The 17,303-nt window shown below is 52.1% G+C and overlaps 2 protein-coding genes and 1 non-coding gene across 15 annotated transcripts in view; all 3 read right to left on the bottom strand.

Annotated features, from left to right (window-relative positions):
- Window positions 1–445: 445 nt before the first annotated feature.
- RCC1 (regulator of chromosome condensation 1) lies at window positions 446–12,017 on the bottom strand. Of its 8 annotated transcripts, XR_009960627.1 has the most exons (13): window positions 11,995–12,017; window positions 11,405–11,443; window positions 10,129–10,192; window positions 6,463–6,556; window positions 5,647–5,834; window positions 5,089–5,268; window positions 4,902–4,998; window positions 4,394–4,516; window positions 3,979–4,134; window positions 3,454–3,573; window positions 2,757–2,909; window positions 2,287–2,481; window positions 2,105–2,189 (listed from the first exon to the last, which is right to left on the bottom strand). XR_009960627.1 is itself a non-coding variant. In XM_062594184.1 (12 exons), exons 4-12 carry the CDS (start codon window positions 6,542–6,544, stop codon window positions 2,014–2,016), a joined length of 1,275 nt encoding a protein of 424 aa, XP_062450168.1. In that variant the 5' UTR covers window positions 6,545–6,556; window positions 10,129–10,192; window positions 11,405–11,443; window positions 11,995–12,017; the 3' UTR covers window positions 446–2,013. The 8 variants fall into 8 exon arrangements, 7 of the variants coding, with proteins under 7 accessions (XP_062450168.1, XP_062450170.1, XP_062450171.1 ...); XM_062594184.1 differs by lacking the exon at window positions 2,287–2,481 and having other exon boundaries at window positions 446–2,189; XM_062594186.1 differs by lacking the exons at window positions 2,287–2,481; window positions 11,995–12,017 and adding an exon at window positions 11,542–11,984 and having other exon boundaries at window positions 446–2,189.
- Window positions 11,555–11,759, bottom strand: LOC134150447 (small nucleolar RNA SNORA73 family). Its single transcript, XR_009960647.1, has one exon. It is a non-coding gene; the product is annotated as a small nucleolar RNA SNORA73 family (small nucleolar RNA).
- Window positions 12,018–12,457: 440 nt separating the features above from the next.
- PHACTR4 (phosphatase and actin regulator 4) overlaps window positions 12,458–17,303 on the bottom strand; it is a 70,008-nt gene continuing 65,162 nt past the window's right edge. For all 6 annotated transcript variants that reach the window (XM_062594009.1, XM_062594010.1, XM_062594011.1 and 3 more), the window contains 4 exons: window positions 16,650–16,711; window positions 15,502–15,639; window positions 14,758–14,834; window positions 12,458–14,022 (listed from right to left, as the gene is read on the bottom strand). In XM_062594009.1, coding sequence (XP_062449993.1) covers window positions 14,007–14,022; window positions 14,758–14,834; window positions 15,502–15,639; window positions 16,650–16,711 — 293 coding nt within the window. In that variant the 3' untranslated portion in view covers window positions 12,458–14,006. The remainder of the gene's footprint in view (window positions 14,023–14,757; window positions 14,835–15,501; window positions 15,640–16,649; window positions 16,712–17,303) is intronic.

A 17,303-nucleotide genomic window follows, 5' to 3' on the forward strand; every position in this document is an offset into this window, starting at 1 on the left:
CTGCGGCCATGTCCCACAACTGCACACGTGCACGGGCGTACAGCTCCGGACAAGGCGACACGGGGCCCGCGGCAGGACCCAAGGCAGGGGTCTGGCCTGCAAAGCAGGCGCCCCCCTCCCCCAGCGCCGGGTCCAGGCGCCTCGGGCCCCCCGTGCAGCCCTCGCACCGTGGACTAGCCCTGCTCCGACCCGTCCCAGGTTGGAGCAGCCTCTGAAGAGGATAAATACAAGCACCAGGACCCCGCACTGAGCCAGCCGCCGCCGGGCTCCCATCGGAGCGGGTGGGGACAGGGCTGGCAGAGACGCGGGACGCAGAGGGCAGCGAGCAGCCCCGCCTCGGCCCCGCCGTCCGCGCAGCAGCGCTCGCACCCGCCGCCACGTAAGCCAGGGGCCGGGGCTCCGGGAAGGCCGCCCGCCTCTCCAAAGCACGGGAAAGACCCACGGGTTTATCAAAACTCAGTTTATTCCAAATGTTAAAAGATTACAGTTTTTTTGCCTCTCTTCCTCATTCAATCAACCAAAATACTTTACATTTTCTTTTTAAAAAATTCAACCTATTCTGAGCCATTGTACAATTCCCAGCCCCCCACCTCCCTCCCCTGCACACACACCACTTCCCCCCCATTGCTATAACTTAACTTATAAAATTTATCTTTGCAGACTCCCCCCCCCTTCTCAGTCCAGGTGCCTGGAAGGCAGCACGGAAAGAGGAGACAGGGCAAGCCAGGCACAGGGAGCAAGATCAGTCAGACCATGAACCATAGGTGATGGGGAGGAGGGACAGTTCACGCGTTCTGAGTGATAAATGCATAGTTGGATTTCGTCTCTGTCTTCTCAGCAAGGCCCTAACAGCAAATTAACCTCCTTCCTCAGCAAACAGAGAGGAAAGGAAGGAAAGAAAATAAAAACAACTTCCTACCACAGCTTGTATTTTGTTGGATTTCCCAAGATGATGAGATCAAGGAGCAAAGGTGAGGAGTGATTGTAAAAAGCAGGCAGAGACGGATGAGGTTGCTCCAGGAAGACGGGCAGTAGGAACATTTGATCGAGCAACCTGCTCCCAGCCTCCCCTCTTGCAGGATTTTGGCTCAGATCCCTAAGCAGCCAAGGAAGGGAGGCAGAAGCCCACCTCCTGGAGCAGCAACCGAGCCACGCACGCAGCTCCGAAGCCAAGGAGACCTCTGTGTGTAACATGGGCCAGGCAATGTCCAGCCACGTTCCCACCCCTGGGAGACCCGAGCTCCCCAGACTCACCATGGAGCACACTGGCCTGAGTGAGGGCTGGAAGTCAGCACCCTCCAACACAGCAACAAGACCCCTGTGAGGCTGTCATCATGTGCAACAGAAATGAAACTAAGAGAATCTCCCCTGTGTCTCCTCCACACAGGAATGTTTCTGCTGGACTGAGATTTCACCTCAAACAAGCTGAGAGGAGTTTGGAGAGCAGCAGCGGACAAAGCTAAAAGAGGAGAGGCCAGAGGGACACAGAGGTAAAAGATGTTCAGGTTGAAGGGTTGAGGGGAACACCTGGAGACTGGAGGAGCACAGGGACCTCAGAAAGCTTCAGATGCCAAAACCCTTCTGTGTAGGAAGGGACAAAGCCCTTGGCTTTGCTGGGCCAGGAAATATTAAAAAACAAACAAACAAACAGATGGAAAACCCACCTAACCACAGTTAGTCCCTAAGAATGGACTAAACTGAAGTGAGGGAGCTGAGAGAGCACCTGGTACCAAGGGAAGACAGACACACACTTCTAGAGAGGAAAAACAAACATCCCTGAAGAGCCCTGCTCCAGCCAGGCAGATACTGCCTGGGGATCTTGGAGGACCAAGGCTCAGCTCCTCAAGCCTCTCGCCCTCCCCAGCACGTTCTGCAAAAGGTCACGGGAGACCAGACCTAGGAACTGGTCGCCTGACCTCGCGCCCTGAGCACCCCGGGACCGAGGGCAGACTGTGGGTGTGTGCGTTGCGGGCCCTGCGTTCCTGCCGTGCTCAGCTGCGTGGAGCAACTTCATCAACTCTGCTCCTTGTCCTTGACCAGCAAGACAGTGTGTTGGCCTCCACTGGACACAGCCAGGACCATGCGGTTTTCCAGCTGCTTGCCCGTCATCTCCACGGGGCTCCAGATGTCATCTTCCTCCCCTGTGCCCAACTGGTAGTTGGTGCCCATGCCCCAAGCAAATGCTCGTCCTGCAACAGAGGTAACACAAATTTGGCTGGTAGGTGAACCCAGAACTGGGTGGGGAGGGGATCCAGCAGCCAAAGGAAAGGCAAGAGGATTTCAAACCTGGGCCGGGGGCAAGGTGCTAACTGAAGAGTGCTGGAGATACAGGCAGAGCGAGGCATCTCGGCAACGCTTGGCAATTCAGACTGGCTAGAGCCTCCCTCTAAGCCAGTGTTTTTCCCCCAAGGAGCAGGGCAAATCCATCAACACACTGCCTGTGCTCACAATACGGCAAATCCTCCTCCCTACACCTGTGGGCTGCACACATTACACACAAGCAAACATCCTCCTACAAACCTGGCTACTGAGCAACCACAAAATACTTGAGCAGCTGCTGCCCAGTGCTCCCTTGAGTGGGGCACTCAGCAGTCCCGACCCAGCCAGTAGTGTCTGATGGAGCTCCCTGGGGTTGGCTGGCTCCAGGAGACCAGTTGGGCAGAGCTCCAGGTGACCACTGGATGGATGAGGAGTGGGAAGGATACATAAGGTGGTGTTCCCGAGCCCACAGAGGCACGGAGGCCCCCTGCACTCACCATCGCTGCTGACAGCATAGCCAACTGATGCACCACACGCAACAGAAGAGACGCTGGGAAGCTCCGGGATGACTGTGGGTGTGCTCTTCTCTTCCGCCCCCTTCCCGAGACCCAACCGACCATACTCAGCCCTGCCCAGGCTGTAGGCTTTACCTGAGGGACAAGACATATACAGGAGGGGTGAGTCGGAAGAGGGAGAAGCCAGCAGCCAGCCGTCGCAGGACCCTCCTTTCCACAGGTCTGACTTTTGGAGGAGTCAGGAACATCACCCCTTTCCTACCACATTCATCAGCACATGATCCAAGAGCCAAAACACCCTAGATTGCAACCAGGATTCCCCTCAGTTGCACAATGGGGTATAAGCCCCTAAGCTTCCCAAAACTGATAGGAAGGATGAACGACTGGACACACTGTAGAGCCTGAAACCAGGGTTCAAAAGTAACTCTGGATTTCTGTCATCACCCTTGCTCTCTGCTGCAGACTCATGCCACCTTTTCAATCCCGACTATGTTTTTGGAAAATCCAAACAGCCCCTCCACAACATGTCGACACAGACAACGCAACCATGCTGCCTGGAACTCCAAGGACTTGGAAGGCTTCAGCATTTCACCCGGACCCCAACACCTCCAAAGCCAAGGCAAGAGCCAACGCATCCCATTCATGCAACTCCCAGCCCATCTGTCACACTGCCGCTTACCCTCTGAGTCCATGCACACCGTGTGGTGCTGCCCGCCGGAGAACCCAACCCAGGACTTGGTGGAGTTCTTGAACGACGTCAGGTTCTGCGGAGAGAAGCAGGGCTCGGTGCCCTGGGTCCCTGCGGGACGGGGATGCACAAACCCAGGCAAATCAGGTACATGGGCATGGACAACCCAGGCCAGCCACGGGCACTGAGCTACCCATCCAGGAGCTCACCCCCACTAGGGACCAGCCCAGCTCTCAGAAATCCCAAAATCGAAGATCATCAAACTTTTGCTCAATTCCCTGGCTGTAGGGGCTGGGACCTAAATCCAGGGCTTTGCAGGGTGACCTCCCACCCCAATTTCCAATTCCAGGATGTCCTGCAGTAGACACCCGGAGGAGGGTGCACAGAGGGTGCAGGGTGTTCTGGATCAGGGGAGCCCAGCAGCGTCCCTACTGCAGACCAGGGCAGCCAGGGAATGGGGAGTCCTCAGCCAGATCAAACAGGCAGGCGATCTGAGGGGACTGGAGCAAAGCTTACCTAGCTGGTGATAGTTGGAGAGGCCAAAACCGTAGATGTGTCCCTCCTGTGTAACAGCGAAGGTGAAGTAAGCCCCACAAAAGGCATCCTGGAAGCGCATTTTGCTTCTGTTGCCTCTGCCTTTGACGGGGACATGCTGGGGGACCAGCAGGCGCTCTGGGGGCAGCAAACAAGGGGTCAGATGCAAACTAATCATTTATGCCCTCTCCACCAACTCTTATCCCCAACTCGGATCCAGATCGCTGAATTTAAGTAACTGATTTACAAATAGCCCTTAAGCTAGGGCTTAAGGCCAGGAGAAGACATTGGGTAGAGAAGAATATGCAGCCTCCTCAGTCAAGCTAAGTGCTAGCATCCAAGGACAGAGCCATATTCGCCATAGCATCAACTACCTCTGAGCACCAAAGTGACTCACGTAGGCCTTTCCTTCCTCCTCGGTTGGCAAAGAGCTCCGGCACTCTCCCCAGCTGGCCCTGCTCGCCACAGCCACACGTGAACAGGTCACCGTCCACTGTCAGCATCACTAAGTGGTCATTCCCTGGGAGGAAACATGAGAAAATTGAAGCAGCAGTCACATGCTCGGATTCCCTGGGAACCCAGCAAGACTCAGTGTCTGAGATCTCACGTTTAAACCCCAGCTATCCAAGACATTCAGAACTCAGTGGGGTTTACTGTATCAGATACCTGGACACCAGCTTATGGAATGGCTTAAAATATCAGGGTCTCCCTCTACCTGACCCCAGTCCCCAGTTTGAAATTCCAAAAAAGCTTTGATGGGAACATTTAGAGGCACTGGTCACCCCCAGCCTCACCTGGGCCTCAGGTAAGTTGCTCTCCTTAACTTCCCGACCTCTAGAAGAGGCTTTGACCCCATGGAGCCATATAGGTTTGGTTAGGTCACACACACACAGGATCTTGCTCACCTGAGACAATTTTAACAACTGGTGCATCAAGCTGAAGCAACACAGGAACTGAGCTCCTCTTCATGGGCTCCAGCAACCCAATCACCCCATTGTTATCCTGGATGGAGAGACAGACTGGGGAGATGAGCCACCGAAATCAGGCCAGCAATCACCAGCAGAGCCTTGGGAGTCCAAGAAATCAACATACCCGGAAAGAGCCCCAGACAAAAACCCTGCCATCATCTGTCAGTGCAGCTGTATGACTGTCCCCTGCAGAGACTTGCACCACCTTTTCCTGCAGCTCCACCTCTCCTGGCTTCATCTCAGACCCTTCCGCAGAGGTGTCACGCCCCAGGGCACCTTCATCATTACAGCCAAAGGTGTAGATCTGCAGATGAGAGTGTCCCAGTGAGGAACAGACCCAGAAGGACCACAATGAACACAAAACCAGTGGACAGAGACTCACTAGGTTGAATTCTCCCACTGCTTCCCAAAATTTTGTGGTCCAACACATAGCCCATGCTCATCCCAGGAGCTGGAGTGAGGAAGACTTACAAGCTGCCGTCTAGCTGCTCACCAGCGTGCTGGTGCCAGTGACGCATAGGTGCAGAGCACAGGGTCCGATGGGCACTGTGCTGCCAGCAGGCTATGCAGCAGGGATGGCTGTTTTGTGGGGCTCTGATCACTTCAGCAGAGAGGGCTGAAAGACCTCCCCACTTGGGTCCTTGCATGCTGCCCCCTCCCCAAATCTCAGTGCTGTACTCACTTTGCCTGTCTCGCTGAGGCACACTGTGTGCATCCCTCCTGCTTCCGCCTGGACGATCATCTCTGGGAGCTCCACCAAGGCGGGCTTTTTCCTCTCCATGACATCTTCCCCCAGGCCCAGCTGCCCAACATCCCCTTGCCCCAGCGTAAGCACCAGGCCAGGCTCTGTCCGGTGGGAACGGTGACAAACTGCATCACAGGAAAGAAAGGAAATATGTAAAGTACTGGACAGGGAGAGGAAATAACCCTTCCACCACAGCTGGTCCCCAAAAGCTCTAGGAATGCTGAGGCTTGCTCAAATGCTGCAGGTCCTTAGATTGAGGGTTTGCTTCTAGCAGGACACTGAAATCTAGCTTGAAATCACAGGGAAGGTATTTTACTGAACAGAAGGTGTTTGCAACACACCTAACCCAAACCTACAGCAAGCCCCAATACTAAGGAAAGAACAGAACTACCTGGAGAATAAGAGGATCTCCCAAAAGCAACATGCTTCCAATGCACTCAGCATCCAGCAAAATCAATGTACAGGCAAAGTCTGTGCTAAGTACCTCAGTCTCTGGTGGGGCTTATCGCAGGGGGCCAGGCACGATTTAGAAACGGTTCTGCCTGTAGAAGCTAAGGACCAGGCCGACAAGGCCTGAAATTAAAGTCCTGAGAGCAAGAAGAGGCCTAAGACAAGGACAGCAACACATCCACTCATCTGGACTGGATCGATGAACGATCTCAACCAGGCTCCTGTCTGCAAGAGTTTCAAGTATTTCAGCAGACAACATAAAAAGAAAACAGGGAAAACACAGCTCCCAGGCAGTTTTCTTACCTTTAAGCTTTTTCCTTTCAGGAGACCCTTCTTCTGGTGTAGGGCTCGTAGGGCTTTTCTTTGCAGTGCGTTTTCCTGGCATATTGCTTTAGATCTAAACAAAGACACTCTCTGTTAAGCTACCATCTAACCAGGAGTTTGGTGGAAAGTTGCAATGCAGCTGTCTCCCCCCCACCTTCTCCCCTCCACTTTTGGATCACTGCAGCATGGATCTTCCAAGAGGCTAACAAAAATGAACCAGAATTTGGGCACCAAACTCTACCCCCACTTTGGGAAAAAAAAAAAAAAAAAAGCAGATTTTTTTTTCCCCCCTCATGTTATATCCTCTGCCTCTGCTCTCAGACAGAAGTGAACTTTCTTCATCCTTCCCATCAAGGAACTTACTGACAGTCTCGGGAAGGAAGCAGAGCAGGGCAAGCGGCCGCTCCGAGCGCCAGCCCTCTGCCTTCTCCACCAAAACCCCGGGCAGTTCAGGCCCTTGTTCCCAAAGGCCAGACTATCCCACACCCCGGGCAGAAACGCTGCCGCTCGGGCCCTCCCTCCCGCGGAACTCGGGGGACAGGGGCAGTTTTGTGCCCCAAGGGCCCCCACCAGCCCCTTCCGACGAGGAAGCGTCCTCGAAAAGCCGGGACCTGGGAAGCGCGTTCAGAAAGGTCTCGGTGTCCGAGCAGCCAGAGCGCCGCGCCAGAGCCTCCCCCCGCCCTCCTGAATTACTTGGGGCGCCAGGGAAGGAGGCGCCCGCCCCGCCCCGTCCCGTCCCGCCCCGTCCCGCACGAAGGGCAGCGAGACGAAGCTCTCGCATTTCAAGAGAAATTATTAAAGGGGCTGAAAGGGGGAACGTTAGCACCGCGCCGGGGCCAAGTCCCGCTTCCCTCCGCAGGGATCTTTATGCATTTCCCGCGCGGATCTCCCTTCCCCCCGCCCCACGTGGGGGCCGCGCAGGCCTGGCCGCCCCGCTCCGCCCCGCTCCGCCCGCGGCGGGGCCGGCGTGGCCGGCGGGCCGGGACCCCCGGGACCCCCCCGTCCCCGTCCCCGTCCCCGCGCGGCCCGCGGCCGCCCCGCGCCGCTCTCACCTCCCGCAGGCTCCGCCGCCGCGGCCCGCTCCGCGCCACCCCCCCCCCCCCGCGCCCACGCGCATGCGCGGTGGGAGGCGCCGCCCGCCGGGCGCCCCCTGCCGGCCGCGGAGGAGGCAAAACCCCGCCGCGACTAAACCTCCGCTGTCCGATCGCTGCGGGGGGTGGGACGGACGGACACAAAACACCCCCAAACCGAGCCGGGGCCAGGCGGCAGGAGAACCCCGTCCGTCCGTCCGTCCGCCCGCCCACCGAGCCTCCTACAGGCGCCATCACCGCGCGCTGCGCTCCGCGAGCCTCGGGTCGCGCCTCCGCGAGCGCTCGCGATCCACCGGGTTAACACTGTCGATCTACTGGGTTAATAAATGCCTCGATTACGGTGTAAGCAACTTATCTCACGCCTGGTCAAGTGTTGCAATCGCAAAGCGCATCCAGCCCCGCAGCTAGGGCCTGCTAAGGGGCAGCAGCAGCCACGCTGCAGCTCCCGGAGGAGCAGATTGCGAATTACTATCAAATAGGTGAAAACCACTCGCGGGTATTGGATTTAAACCAGCCTGTGGCAGGGCACAGTAAGAGAACAAGCGCTTGCCAGCTCAGCAGCGTCAAGAGGGAAGCGTGTCTAAGTCTATTTAAATTTGCCCTTTCCCCCGTGAAAAATTTAGAACGTGTCACTGAGCTCATCTGCAACCGCTTCGGCACAGTTCAGAGCCAGGCACAACCTCAAGCCTCGCCAGGATCAGCTCCCAGACGGAGCAGATAACCCCATCGCCTGCATACGTTCTCAGTACTCAACTCATGAGCCACTAGTTTCAAACCAAGGTACCTTTACAGATACCAACTCAGCTGCAAGCTTTTAAACCCATCAAAAAGGAAACCTTGGAGGCAACCAGCCTTCACCCCCAGGCCTTTTCCAGCCTCACTATCCAGTTCAGCAAGATGCTTCAGCAAGGAGAGCAAGCATTCTCCAAGTGCAGGGCATAAGCAAGTCAAAGAGCCCATGAGCAAGCAAGTCGCAGAACGGTTGAGGTTGGAAGGGACCTCTGGAGATCATCTAGTCCAATCAGCAGGGCCACCTAGAGCCTGTTGCACAAGATCATGTTCAGGCAGGTTTTGAGCATCTCCAGAGGAGACTCCAGAACCTCTGTGGGCAACCTGTTCCACTGCTCTACCACTCCAGGCCGACTTCATGGGGCAGCCATGTTGTTCGCAGAAGGCCCAGCCAGCCTGCTCTGCAGAGGCGGATTCACAGCTCATGAGATCACATGCTCTTACCAAGTTCCTTGACTGTGTTTGCTCCCTTCAGGTCTCCTTCTAAACAGCAGCCTTTAGTATTTTTTTCTCCAAGGGCATTTTCCTGTTTACAAGTCTGACAGGATAAATACCCCTCTGTCCTTTTTTTGTTGCCTGTTCTACTGTTTCAGACTTTGAAATAGGTTTGTACAGTGTCACTTAACCTTACATTCGACACCCAGGGCAGACAGGCCTGCCAGGTTCTCCTATTCATCTAACACTCCACTGACCAGGTAGGGAACATTGCAGCTTGGGAGGAACTTTTACCTTAAATGTATGAAGAATATTTGAATCTTAAAAAAAGGCAATCAATGCCCCCCCCACACACACACCAGGGAACTCTGTAGGTTATGTAAGGATACAAAATACAACTTTTTTTTGATGCCCTTACCAGTACGTTGTGTTAACCATGCTGCTCCACGACCTTCCTAGGTCAAGAGCAGGCATCATTGGAAATGAGGACATACTCTTAAAGACCTTCTAAAGAAGGATAACGCAACTACATATAGCTATGAAACCCTAGAAATTTAGCCATGGGGTCCTGAACTTCAGGGAATGAACAAATGGTCAACAGTCATGCCAGAGAAAACAGCCACACAACACCATTTCAGAGCAATTTCTTTATTTGTCAGGCACAGCATCACAAGCCTCCAAAACTTTCACAGAAGTAATTCAGAACTTCCTGAACAGACATTAACACAAGCTATGTATGACTCGCTCCATACTCCCACTCTTCTGCCTTCTTCCCCAGCACTAAATAACCCATATGACCTACAATCAGAAAGATTCCTGAAGGCTTGCTTCTCTTCTCTGGCTCCATTTTAGGTTAAGGAGCACAGATGTGTTGCTCAAACATTTAACAAGTTCTCCTAGTTTGTGCAGATGACATGTGATGGTACACTGATTTCGGGTGCACACCATGGCCCTTTGATCCTATGTGCTTTCTCCACTGTGTTTCTCAGAGTGTGGCCAAGCCATACAGGGTCAGCCCTGATGAGCAGGCCCTGCTTCACTGCTTTCAACACCTACAGTGTGCCACACAACCAGGTATGGTCCCCATTACATCTACCAGGGCCTTCTGACATAGCAGGGAAGTCCTAATTTGGAGATCATTTAATAGGCAGGTAATAGCAGGCCCTCAGCATGAGCACATGCCATTAGAGGGCCAAATAGAGGCATCTTCTGCTTCAAGGCCACTCAGATGTCTACAGCCTCATTTTGATTCAACACTTTGCATAAAGTGAATTCTGAACTACTACCTCTATCTTTTTCTGATTGGTAGTGGTGCTCTGTGCATACTCACCATTCCACTAGACAAGCGGGTTATTTTCTGCTGTTAGCATCTCATCACAATTAGTGACCAATGTCTGCAATGTAGAAGACAAAATAAAATTCAAGAAAATCTTATTACTTGGCAAGTCACATTGGGTTTTTGCTGCTTATCACCTGCCAGAAAGCACTCTTGTTCTTCCCCTTCCCAGGAGACTGGGTGCAGCTGCATCCAATCTTAGTCTCAGACTGGGTCAGTGGTTTATGTCTGAAGGATTATGTACAGAGAGACAACCTAGCAAAGTTTCAGCATGCTATTAGTCACTTACTGAGGATCTGTGACAGGTAAGGAATCTCTCAACCTGAAGAAGTAACCTTGAAAACCACCCCTTCTGAAGCAGAGATTCTCCTGTGCAGCTTACTGCCATGCAGGAAAGCTCAACAGGCTCTAGGTTGCTTCCTGTTTATGGGGCAACATGGTTGACTCCTAGTCCTATCTGCATACCAGCCCTTTTTGGATGGACACATGCACAATTAGTTCATGGCTACAGGACACTTCAGGTTTAGGGGAAGGGGGGGAGAGCACACTGTCACACAAATACAAGTATCAGGTACTAAGTATAGGACAGTCACATGTTCCAAGCCCTAAGCATGCCACATGGCTTCTTTCAATATAATCCTAATGCTCCAGCACTCAGATTAATGACAGACATTGTTCTTCACAGATGATGTGAAAGTCTGGGTAATTTACATGTGATACTTTTTCACTTTTCACCAAAAAGTTCAACCAGTATCAGTTGCCTTCAGTATCAGCCTAGTGAAAAGGCTGAGTTGGGTCAGGTTACCTGAAGGCAGGGGACTAAGCCAGGACCTCCATCACTCAAAAATATTTCTACTCTTTCCCCAAATACCATCTTTTCTCTCATCTCAAAAAACAGATGGTGTCTCAGGAAAAGTTAAACCACTCTAGGAGCACCAACAGCACCACAGTCTTTCAGGGAGCAGGTGGCTCGCTTTCATTTTGCTTCTCTAGGGGTCCTGACATGCTCTGGAACAAATGAGGCCTCAAGCTCACTAAAGCTATAAATACCATTCAACTACACTTAAAGGAAAAAACGTGTAAGCTCATCTTTTGCTTAAATAATGCCTATAAAGTCTGCGATAGTATTCAGTTACTTCCAGCTGTTGATCCAATTCAGTTTTCCTAAGCCAGTTAAAAGGAAATAGCTCAAGCTTATTTAAAGAAAACACTATCAAGAGAAAAGTGTAACTACAAACATGAAACGGTATTATTATTAGTGCAGTAATACCTTGTAAATCGGTGCCCACTCACTTCAAACTTCTTGAAACTGAAATAAAGAATAAGTATTTTAAGTAATCGATCACAGATTAAATTCCCTTTCCCCGAAGCATACATACCGGCTGCCCAACCCCTGCAAAAAGCTACCCTGAGTAACATTATTTGTTTCCTGCATGGTTTATCTCCTCCATCACAGCCCGAAGACTCGGAGAAGCAGTAGGAATATGCAGGCTGCAGACTCATGGCCCGGCTTGTTCTCCAACGTTGTGGAAAGGGACTGTACGTCACGGGCCCGAAGGCCTACGCTCCCCTGCGCCACACGGACAGAGCCGAGAGAGAGCTACTTCTCCGGATATCCACGTTGGGTTTTGGCTTCAGAGCATCGCAACCACCTTCACCCCCAAACTCGCGTCCGCCCCCCGCTGCGCCCGCCAGCGAGGCCCGCGAGGCCCACGCGCGGGCACCCCCCGCCATCCGCCCGGGCACCGGGCTGCGACGCTGCTCGGGGATACGGGCCAGGCAGGGGAAGGCGGTGAGGAGCGAGCCTCAGCCGCCCCAAGGCCCCCCGGGCCGCAGCAGCCGCCACCGGAGCAAACTCACCGCCGCGCTCCGCCACTCGCCGCCAGCAAAGAGACCGAGCCGCCGCGCGCCGCGGAATTTATAGGGCCGGTGGGCGGGGCCAAGGCTCAGCGCATGCGCCAAAGGGCAACGGCGGCCCGAGATGGCGCAGCGGCGATGTTCGATTGGGCAGCGAGCCCAGCGCATGCGCAGGGCGTGTCGAGCGGCGCCGCGGAGGGGCGGGCGGCGCACGCGCAGTGTGGGGAATGGGCGCGCCACGGCGAGGCGGGCGGCGCACGCGCAGTGTGCGTGTGCTGGGGGGGGGGGGCCGCGCCTCGGGGGTGGGGGGCGCCAAACCCCCACCAAAACCCCGTTTTTTGTATTTCCCAATAGACCCGTGGAGGCGTTTGAGCCCTTCCCCCTCCTCTTTCCACTTCCCCCTCCCCGCCCCGAAAGCCTGCTAGGCAACTCGCCACTCCCTCACAAAATGCAGCCATAAAATCAGTTTTAAAAAAATCCTAAAATACTTTTTATTCAATAATTAAAATCCGTTGATGAGAAAACAGATATACAATGCAACGATTTAGTCTACAGCCATATGGTACAGGGGGAAGCCGCGAGGGGGAAGGCGCCCTCGGCCGCCTCCTCGGAGGCCCAGCATGGCGGCGGCGGGCACGGGGCCGCGCAGGCCGCCCCCGGCCTGGCGCCTCCTCGGGGCCGCGGCGGTGGGGGAAGCGCAGGGGGTTGCCGGACCCCAGCCCGGCTTGGCACAGCGCGAGCGCCCGGGCAGCAGGGCCGAGCGAGACCAGCGCGTGAACAAGGCAAGTCCTCTCACCGCGCATGGCAGTCCGGCAGTAGCACCTGCCCTCTCCCTCCTTCGGGGCGTCGTGCCCATGGGGCTGGTTTTGTGCATGATACAGCAGTGGCCGATACCAGAACTAAAAACCCAAGCATCCGGTAAGAACCGTTAAGTATTCCCTCCCTCTCCACTGAGAATGAGTATCTGCTTTAAGGTCACTTCTTAAACCTCTTCTCCCCCACTAACCCCAGCTTCCACCCGCACAGTGAAATTATCAAGTTTCCAGTAGGTTTTGCTGTTTAAAAAGAAAGAAAAAAAGGCAAGTGTCACCCTTTCTCACTGATCCGTGAGAGTAAAAAAAAAAAAAAAAAAAAAAACCAACATTACAGACAAAGTCACAACAAAAAGAATTGACTACTATCACAGCTTCCCCCAAGTAAAAAGTTTTTAAAAGGCAACAGTCATTTCCTGGTTCTGTAATTTGTTAAACAAGCCTAAATATCTCAAGACAAGATCTGTTAACATCAGAGCAAGTGAGAGAGAGAGTGGGGAGGGAATGTTTTGTACATTTAAACAGTTTTGTGTTTTTGTTTGTTTTTTAAACAAAGATGCAGCATATGTTAATATCTATACAATTCCCTTCCAGGACACCAAACCATTGGTCAGTAGTGATTCAGGACATTAAGTACATTACAGAGACACAAGCAAAACCAAAAAAATTGAGTCACACGTCAGTTGTCCGCCAGGTCAGCATCTGTGCAGGGTTTCTGTACACAGCTAATATACACATGTGCTTCCTGGCACATCCGCTTCCCCATTCCTCAGTTCTTGAACACCAGAGCAGCCAGATTTTTTCTTCCCCTTGGCAAGGAGGAGGAAAATTAACAAGTTCCCAGTCATAAGGAGTATGTACAGCTGAGAACTGGGCCTGGCACGGTTGAGAAAGGGAGCTGGGGAAGGAACCGTTCATTCACATGTGCGTGATCTCCCGGCAGGGATGCTGGGTGCCAGGGGAGGCGTATTGCTGAGCCGTGCGAGGTATAGTGTTCAGTTCCAGCCTGATGGCACTCGAGACGTTTGTTCCAGTGAAATGCTACATTCGGACAGGATTTCCCCTTCCCCAGCTGAGAGCCCTTTTCTAGATATGTTTTGAAGGCAAATCTTGGAAGAGTCGAGGTTCACCCTCACTGAATTGCCAGGAGACTGACACTGAGAACTTTCAGTGCTCTCGAGTCTCTTGCTCCCTCTTGGAGGATTATGGTCGATGGTACCTAAAAGCCCAGTGAAAAAAAATCAAGCATCATCCTTTGAAGCTGGGGTAAATGGTTATTAAAGCATTACAGATGGCCAGAAAGAGTAAACTGAATTACATCTGAACTCTCAGCCCTCAGTTAAGCTGTTAACATAATGGGATTTCAACCCCACCCTAGAAAGCTTTTCTGGTCTGCAAACACATTCATCTTAGCCAACCCAGGGCAATTCTCAGGGGAAAAAAAGAATCATTTGGACCATGATCCACTAGTTACTTTGTGGATATACCAGAGCAAGATATATCAAGGTGTTTTGTGACAGAAACCTGCTATCTTACAAAGAACAGTCTAACACTAATGCCATTTTCCAGGTGGCAAAGCTGAGAGGGAAAGCAAAATGCCTAAGGCTGTGGATTCTGCTGCACATCTCTAGTCCCAGAACAGCACACCCCAGCTACAAGGTCATACTGGTTCCATACACACCTAAAACCAGCCACTGGTCACTTCTGAGATTACTGTATCAGAGCCCCAGCTTAGGGAACAACCATCACCCACTTCACATCAAATACTCTTCCCATCACCCAGGAACATCCCAAGGTGGAAAGAGACGTGAAATCTGCAACTACTGAGCCAGTCTTTTTTTTAAGGTTTTAAAGTTTGGCCTCTCAGCACTACCCCAGCAGCACAGCTCTTCCAACAAGACCAGCAGGGACTCTGAGCCCATGTTCCATGAGCAAGTAATGTATTCTCACTCACCGTGTGAACTGCTTGCTGTCCTCATGGACTTCCATTTCACAGCTCTTAAACTCATTCAGTTCCTTCCGGATGGCAGCCTGCATGAAGGGGAAGGCTTTTTATCTCCCACTAAGGCATATCACCCTCTCTCCCTCCCCCATCTCAAGCGAGCTCACATGATGCAAGAAGGTGCTGTACTTCCACACCTGCTCAGGGCTCATCCACACCACTTTTCAGCAGTGAAGTGAAGGGTGAGTGCAGTTTTGACAGGCAGAACCGAGTCCCCAGATCTTTCAGTAGATGAAAGAGATCCCAGATTATAGCAGCCTCCCCAGTTTCCTCAGTCAGCCCACAGTCGGCTGAGTATAATCTGCCTCACCTCCTCTATACTGAGCGCTGAGCACAGGGGATCTTCCCTGCCACCTTCCTGCCTGGGCCTGCCTCAGCCTGTGACCGACACCCCACGCCTGGTAATCTTGTGTCATTTGGGAGCCAAGACAGAGGCTACACTTTAGTGCAGACAAGGCCCGTTTGGGCTCCATGTTGCTTTGGAGGGAGCAGGAAGCAGGGCTGGGTACAGCGCATGTGGGTGATGGGATACTGCTAGTGCTTGGCAGAGTGGCACAGCAAATGGAAAGATGCAAATGTGAAGCAAGAGGAACAGAACAAGTCTCCTTTGCTCATACCCCCCCCCTTTTTTTTGTGCGTGGAAGACCCCAGTCTAGCTCTCCACCCCAGACCTGGGGACAGGATGCTTCTTGTTACCTTGTCAGCTGGTGTGAGCTTTGTCCATGGCTTATCCGCTCGCCGGTCATAGTCTTGAGCATCTGTTACTTCCACATATTCATTAAATCTCAGGATCTTCCTGGCCTGCAGCTCTGCCACTGTAGGCCTTTGGCTAAGCTGAACACAAGTGAGGACACAAGTTAGTTTGCACCTTGTCCATTAAGTGACTCAGGACTAAGCATCCCAAGCAAAACAAAGCCCAGTTCCCTCACTAGGCCTGAGCTACAGACACTGCTAGGTCCTGCTCATGAAGCAGCCCACAAGGGAGTAAGCAAATCCTCTTAAAATCTACTACTTACAAATCCTCTTACAGTCCTCATTTGGATCACGAGGCCAAGCTGGGACAGAACCATGGCTACATTCCAGGGGAGGAGAATGCTGCTGAAGGGTCTGGGTACAGCCACTGCAAGGGCGAGCAACCTAACACCCCCGAGCCAAGCCAGCCCATTTTCTGCTTCAACAGTGGCAACACCCACACTTCATATCCAAGGGCCCTTGGGAAATTCTCCCCAGCAATGAGTAACATAACTCAAACTCAAAAGGCCAAAATTTACTTATCCCAGCTGACTATGTCTGGCATAAGTGAGATCAACATATTAGAAAACAGAGTATCTGAGTTTCAAGCCGTGTTACAAAAATGCTTAGTATAAATTTAAACTCAGACTTCTAAAGCCATGATTAAACATCCAACAAGTAGTAAAACTTGCACATGATAGCTAAAAACACCTGTTGCTCTGCTTAGCTTCTCCCAAGCTGCTGTTATTTTGGAAACAGATTTTGATGACCCTGGGGTGGAAGTTATGGTCACTTTAGTACTGTTACATTATTACAGCTAGGCCAGTGCCAACAAACTTTTCTAGTGGCAGGTGACAAGTTTAGTTCTCATATAGCTGCTTCTGCTTGATGCCAGCTCAGATCCAGCAATGCCAAGCAGGGTTGCAGTGCCAATAGCTCACTGCTGCTGACAGACCCCAGTTCCAAAGCCACTGCAGTCGGAGGACACTAGGGACAATTACGCAACAGCCCCATGACTTCACCCACAGCAAGGTACCTACAATGTGCTCATAGCCACCATCCTCCCCAACAGCTTTGCCAGATGGCAATCACAGCACGAAAGCCAGCAGTACCTTTCTGGTGAGCCTGCGTTTGATCTCTCGCTTCTCAGCTTGACGGTCAGCTTCATTTTTCGCTGCCAAGAGAAAAATAATTTTTCCTTAAGCATCACAGATTTTGAAAAGTGCTTTCCAGATTTGACTAGAGAAAAATAGCTACAAAACTACCTACATACATGAAAGCTCACTTTGGTATATCTGCACTTATTTACAGGCAAAGAACACTAACTTGATACCCTTACCCACTGAACACCCCACTGAATGACAGTGGTAATATTGGCCTCAACACAGCATGAACGAGTCATTCTCTCTAGGCCTAGGTATGTTAGAGGTTAATAGTCATATTGTCAAAATATATCCAAGTCACTTTGTAAATTGAGTACAGGCTTTTAAAATGCTCCTTCCCAGAGCCACTATAGTAGCAGTTTAAAGAGAACAGCAGCACAGAAATATTTTAAATGGAAACTTCCTGAACCATCATTTCCCTTTTGTCAATTTGTTTATTTAAATCTTTTGCAGGGAAGGTATGGCCAAGAGAAATACCATTCACGGAACAATGAACCACTGCTTTCTGGATGATACAGTACAATGCTGTAGTGTCTGGACCACAAATAAAACCCAGTCCAAACAAAAATACCTTTAATAGTCCTTGCTGTGTAACTTCAGAGC

The sequence above is a fragment of the Rhea pennata genome, chromosome 23 (assembly GCF_028389875.1).
Source record: "Rhea pennata isolate bPtePen1 chromosome 23, bPtePen1.pri, whole genome shotgun sequence".
NCBI classification, from domain to species: Eukaryota; Metazoa; Chordata; class Aves; order Rheiformes; family Rheidae; genus Rhea; species Rhea pennata.

Excerpts from the sequence above, each read along its gene's own strand:
- RCC1 (XM_062594184.1), bottom strand. The coding sequence starts at position 6,544 with ATGCCAGGAAAACGCACTGCAAAGAAAAGCCCTACGAGCCCTACACCA. Across the intron at positions 4,999-5,088 it reads TTGTCTGGGGCTCTTTCCGG|GATAACAATGGGGTGATTGG; the intron begins GTATGTTGATTT and ends CTCTCCATCCAG. Across the intron at positions 3,574-3,978 it reads CTCCAACTATCACCAGCTAG|GGACCCAGGGCACCGAGCCC; the intron begins GTAAGCTTTGCT and ends CCCGTCCCGCAG.